The 5,731-nt window shown below is 32.3% G+C and overlaps 1 protein-coding gene across 1 annotated transcript; it reads left to right on the top strand.

The window, feature by feature from the left end:
- Positions 1-247: 247 nt before the first annotated feature.
- Positions 248-5,126, top strand: LOC145064095 (ATP-dependent DNA helicase). Its single transcript, XM_079011610.1, has 7 exons — positions 248-412; positions 2,827-2,939; positions 2,988-3,087; positions 3,181-3,354; positions 3,454-3,560; positions 3,968-4,257; positions 4,384-5,126. Exons 1-7 carry the CDS (start codon positions 248-250, stop codon positions 5,124-5,126), a joined length of 1,692 nt encoding a protein of 563 aa, XP_078867736.1.
- The last annotated feature ends 605 nt before the right edge of the window (positions 5,127-5,731 follow it).

Genomic DNA, 5,731 nt, shown 5'->3' with positions numbered 1-5,731 from the left:
AGGGCATTTTGGTAATTTCACATACTCAAATTTCGGTATATTACACGTAGCAACACTCTTGCATTTTCTGACTCCAGCTTTTCTCTCGGTTTCTCAGAATATACATATGGAACCTTGCAATTTTTGAACACAAGAATCTCAAGTTTTTCATTCCAATTCAGATTTTATTCTTCTTCTTCTTCTTCTCCGCTAAACTGATTTTGCTTTAATTTATTTACACAACTCCGCTGTATTTTTTTTTCTGTTAATGGTCCAGTTCATGTCGTCGGAAAACAACAATGTCTGGCAATTGCCGGAGCCGGAAGTGAAACCGTTTCCCATGGAAGAGCATTTGATGTACTCCACTGAGACTCCCGAGCAGGACCCATTTCCTAAACGGTGGAAAGCATCTTCTTCTGGAACGAGTACTCAGGTATATTTTTTTTTTTTTTACTGTTAATACTTATATTTGGTGTTTATCTGTTTTATTAAAAGATTATCATGTTTTTGGGGGAGTTTATGACGTGATTTTAATGGTTCAATAAAAAAGTTTCTTCTTGCAATCATGTCAACTACATTGTTTTCATTTGATATTTATTGAATTTTTGTTAACATAAATGGTCAAATTGGGAAGAGGGGAGGAATTTAAGTGCAATGTAACATAGATTTTGTAATTTTTCTTACTCTTATGAGTATCTATATCAACCAATTTCAAAAACAAATCATAAATATTTTTTTTTTGGAGGTATGCAAATGAAAATTCAAGAAAGTAGTTCTTTGAACAAATTATCTTTTGTTGTTTTTTGTTTTCTGAGTTTTACAAGTATGTTTGCTTTTTATGACAAGACTGATAAGTTTGTTGATTCAAATGGGTGTTCTCTGGTGAACTATGAAAAGTGATAAGTTTGTTGAATCAAATGGGTGCTCTTTGGTAAACTATGAAAACACCAAAATCAAATTTACAATTTCTATATAGATTTTACAAGACTTCTAATTAAACTGAATTTGGTTTTCTATAATCATAAAAATGATGAATCATTAATAGTTTTGAAATTTGGTTTTCACTAGTGATACATCCTCTTGAAATCGGTAAAACCAAAACAAACGTTTGTTTTTGCAACGATATTGAAAGTTTATTGCTATTTTAAACTTGATTTTGTTAAGAAGGTTGTAGACTTGTAATCGATTACTTTCCTTTGCTTGAGAAATATTTATGATGATATACACAACTTTCATTTCGGCAAAAAAGCTACATTTTTTTTTTAATGTAAATATACTACTTTCAGAATACAAGAATTGAAAATTATTTGTAGGGAAATTTAAACTTGACATTATTGCATTATAGTACTTGTTATGATCTTGTAGTTATCAGGCTTCTTCCTATTAAAAATTGCAGTTACATAAGACTACAAAATTTAGTGATTCAATAAAGTCACCGCTTCATTGACGGTGGTGATTAGTTGTCACTTATCAAATGAAGTCGTGTAGAAAAAGACTACGTAGACTTATAATTCAATGCTATACGTCACAAGTCACCAAACCGCGTTGAAAATGGTTGAGCTTGTTGACGTTGTACTTTTAAGTTTACACGGAAGAAACAACTAAAAGTAACGATTAAATGCATCATGACACTTGTAGAGCATTGCTTTTAATTATAAGCGGTGGCGAATGTCGTCATCTAAAACTAACTTGGTTCAATTTTATTTCTTTCTTCATTGTTATCTAATGCTTCACATGAATAATAAAGACATTTTGTTTTAGAAGAAAGTCACATGTCTTAACATTACAAATGTAGCTATTTTTCTTTTAGAAGTTAAATTTGCATATTTTCCCAATGGTAAACATTACGAATGTAGTTGCGTATCTTTTTAGTCCTCACTATCAATTGAGTATTTTGTAAGTCTAGCGGCTATATTTGTTAATTTGCTTGTGGAGTAAATGTTGTCGTGTTTACGAAATTATGTGGATCACAAAAGACTAATCATGTAAGATATGGTAGTTATAGGGATTTGAGTGATAGAATTTTTCTAAGGAAGTGAGTGTTACTATGGAATCGGAGATGGAATTAAATGGTTCATTTTATTGAAATGAAAAAAGTTGTTTGTTTTGTTTAATGGAATGGAATGAACCAGTGCTTCCTTCCATTTTGTAAAATTTTATTCCTTAATTGGGAATTGTTTTTTTTTTTCAAGAAAATTTGCAATATAACCATTTTTATTTATGTAATTTCTAATTAAACATTTTTTATATAATTTCACAATTTAATCAGATATTTTTTTCTAAATAACTAGAAACATTACATGACAATGGAATAGTAATCATCCATTTCATTACCTTGTCCATTCCATTACTTCATCCATTCTATTTATTAGTTGTCATTTCATTCCATCCAACCAAACAGATAAGACAAGGTTATAAATACGTGCTAGGAATTTCGCAATTGATATTGTTTAAAACAGAAAGATAGTATGTCAAGATAATTCTAAGAGGTTGGGTAGTAGTAGTAGTAATTGTGAATGATTAACCAATCATGTTGAGATAAATCTTTTGATCTTTCACAACTAAATACTATTATGAGAACTTCACCATAAAAACCATTCAATTAGTCATAAATGCTCAAAGATGTTTCTTATCTTTTAGAATCTAATGCAAGAAATACAACACGCTTCATAACATTTTTGTTTTATACATCGTATTTTCAAAACATACAATAAGGCATTACGCTTTCGAAAAGACACCTTTTCCCCCATTTTGACTAATTATCTTGTGTCTTTTGACCATTTACGCAAATGCCTTGATTAGCAGTTGAGGTTTAATAGCAACGAACTTCCAATACCACAATATCAGTACAACTCACTTGATGAACCAAGCCCGTTGGGCTTGCGTTTAAGAAAGAGTCCATCATTGTTGGAGCTAGCTCAAAAGAGGCTCAACCAAGTCAATATTGAGAAGGGCGATTCGCCCATGGAAAATCTTGAAGCAAGAACCAGAAGAGATTCATGGGCTAGGACAAAAGCCAATGCCTCAAGTTCCCAGGCCTCAAGTTCCCCTGATAAGTTGAAGGCTTCTCATTTTCCAGCATTACTTTTAAGGATCGGGCATTGGGAGGTATTTTGTATTTGATGATCAGGAGGGTATTTATGTCTTTTTCATTAATACTCAGTATGATAATCAATTTTCTTGTCAATTTTTTTTTGCCAGTATGTGTCAAAACATGAAGGTGATCTAGTGGCCAAGTGTTACTTTTCAAAGCATAAGCTTGTGTGGGAAGTTCTTGATAATGGATTAAAGAAAAAACTTGAAATTAGTTGGGCGGATATCTTCGCTATCAACGCAAACTATGAAGCCGGTGGGCTTGGAACTTTGACTATTGTGGTAATATTTTCTTTTTCTTTCTTATAACTATTTTACCCTTTAAAATTTACTATCCTAGTCAATTTGTGCTCACTTTGTTTTTTTTTTTTTTATTGTCAGCTTACTAAACCACCACTTTTCTTCAAAGAAATCAACCCGCAGCCTAGAAAACACACACAATGGAGGGCAACTTCAGATTTTACAAATGGTGAAGCGAACATAAATAGGTATATTATATTACTCTTTTAACAACCTTGATTTAAAGAAAGTGCCATTGATTTAAAAAAAAAAAAAAAAAAAAAAAAAAGTTGATGAAAATCACAACGTACTTTACTCCTTTTATCAATATAGGCAATGTACTTCATTTTTTTACCTTTTATTGTACTTACATTGGTCTACATACTAGCAACATATTTACATCTTTTTAATGATAATAGCAACACGTTTACATTTTTTTTTTACATATATAGCAACATACTTATAATTTATTATCCATAATAGCAACATGCTTACATTTGTTTTGCCATAACAATTTTGAAAATAAAGCACATTGCCCACATCGATAATGAAATATAAGTACGTTGCAATTATTGGTAAAAAAAACGTATCTCTCCACTTTCCTTTCTTTTTGTAGGCAACATTTTCTACAATGTGCACAAGGCGTACTTGACAAGCACTATGAAAAGTTGATTCAATGTGATCCACGACTCAACTTATTGAGTCAACAACCAGGCATAGTTTTAGACTTCCCATATTTCCCTCCAAGACCTTCCATTAATTATCAAGATATACCAGCCACTAACATCTTTAACTTCCCAGAAATCGATACTATTCCACATATGGCTTCATCTACAAATGTGGGATCGAGTTCTTTAGGTTTGATTCATCAAGATGTGTCTAGAGAAGTTTACTCTTCCAGTTCAGGTACTATTTCTTCATTTCTTCATATTACAACATTATACGTTGAAATTTTTTCCCAATTATAGCATCATCATCTAAATACATGATGTAATAGAAAGTAACAATTGTTGTTTGTGGTGTTTTTTTTAGGTATGTCTATGGATATTGATGGGCAAAATCCAAATGATATGTTTGAGAACATTTCACAGATGCTACTCGGCGACAACAATTTAGCAGGAGATTCAGATGAAGAGACTCTCACATCAAGAATCAATTCCCTCTGTTGCTTTCTTCAAGATTATCAAGGTGGTCAACAAGATGGAAATGTCTTTTTTGCCCCTGATCCTAATCTAATCCCACAGCAAGGCTTAAATGATCATGACTTTTCCACCTTTGATCCAAATCTAATCCCGCAACAATACGGAAATGACTATTCTACCTTTGATCCTAATATGTTCATGCAACAATTCGAAAATGACGAGTCTACCCTTGATCCTAATCTGATCATGCAACAATACATAAATGACGGTTCTGTCCTTGATCCTGATCTAATCCTGCAGAAAGATGTGAATGATGGTTCTAGCTTTGATCCCAATCTGATCCCCATGCAAGGCCAATATGACGGTTCTACCCTTGGTGCCAACTGGATTCCTGAAACTATGACTCAAGAAGAAGGTAGTGGTAGCATGTCTGCAAAGCTTCCTCAGGAGTATCCAAATGCTCAGCAAGATGGAAATGACGGTTCTACCCCTGAGAACAATTCTGGATCTAATGAAGAATTGGGTATATCTAGAACGGACTCGTTTTCTGAATTGGTGCAACAGCTTCCCAGGATCACGTCTCTTCCGAGGTTCTTGTTTGAGCTTTCAGAAAATGGTGAGATTTTGAAGTGAGGGATCTCGTGTTCTGAAGGGATTTGGAAGTGATCGTATCGAGCATTTGTGAAAAATCCCAAGGGTATTTTTCGTAAAAATGAACGTGCTTTTATGTGGTCAGACTGGTTTGAGTTGTGGTGTTAATAGGTGAGTTATTTAAGGTAGGTGGTTATGGGAATAAAGTATTATAAGTTTAATACATTTTGTAGATATATATATGCAACTATATTAAAAGTATTCTAAATCTAAAGATAGTTTTTTTTTTTTATTGATCAGACTTTTGCATTTGAGTAGTGATGAATGCTTATAAGATATTGAATAACCAGAATCATATACTACGTGAATTGTTAACTTAAGTAATTTTTGTAAAAATTAATGATTATTATAAATTGATTCAAGGGAAATTAAGTATTAATCTAACCACCTTTTTAATGTTTTTTTTAACAAAAAAAAAAAAAACAAAAAAAACCATTTGGTCCGGAACGGACATTCCGTATTAAGAAAAAACATTTTTTTGACTGATTCTGATACGGCATTCTAGATTCCAAACCAACATTTCGGATGTTGGACTAAAATTTCAGATTTCGGAAGAAAAAAAAAACTCTGGAATTTCAACAAGAAGT

The sequence above is a fragment of the Lactuca serriola genome, chromosome 7 (genome assembly GCF_051521515.1).
Source record: "Lactuca serriola cultivar US96UC23 chromosome 7, Lser_US96UC23_V15, whole genome shotgun sequence".
In the NCBI taxonomy this organism is placed as follows: Eukaryota; Viridiplantae; Streptophyta; class Magnoliopsida; order Asterales; family Asteraceae; genus Lactuca; species Lactuca serriola.
This window is presented reverse-complemented; position numbering and strand designations above follow the sequence as displayed.

Bases quoted from the DNA above. Each gene is read 5' to 3' on its own strand.
- LOC145064095 (XM_079011610.1), top strand. From the start codon at position 248: ATGGTCCAGTTCATGTCGTCGGAAAACAACAATGTCTGGCAATTGCCG. The intron at 3,355-3,453 runs GTAATATTTTCT...TTTTATTGTCAG, and splicing joins TTGGAACTTTGACTATTGTG to CTTACTAAACCACCACTTTT. The intron at 4,258-4,383 runs GTACTATTTCTT...TGTTTTTTTTAG, and splicing joins AGTTTACTCTTCCAGTTCAG to GTATGTCTATGGATATTGAT.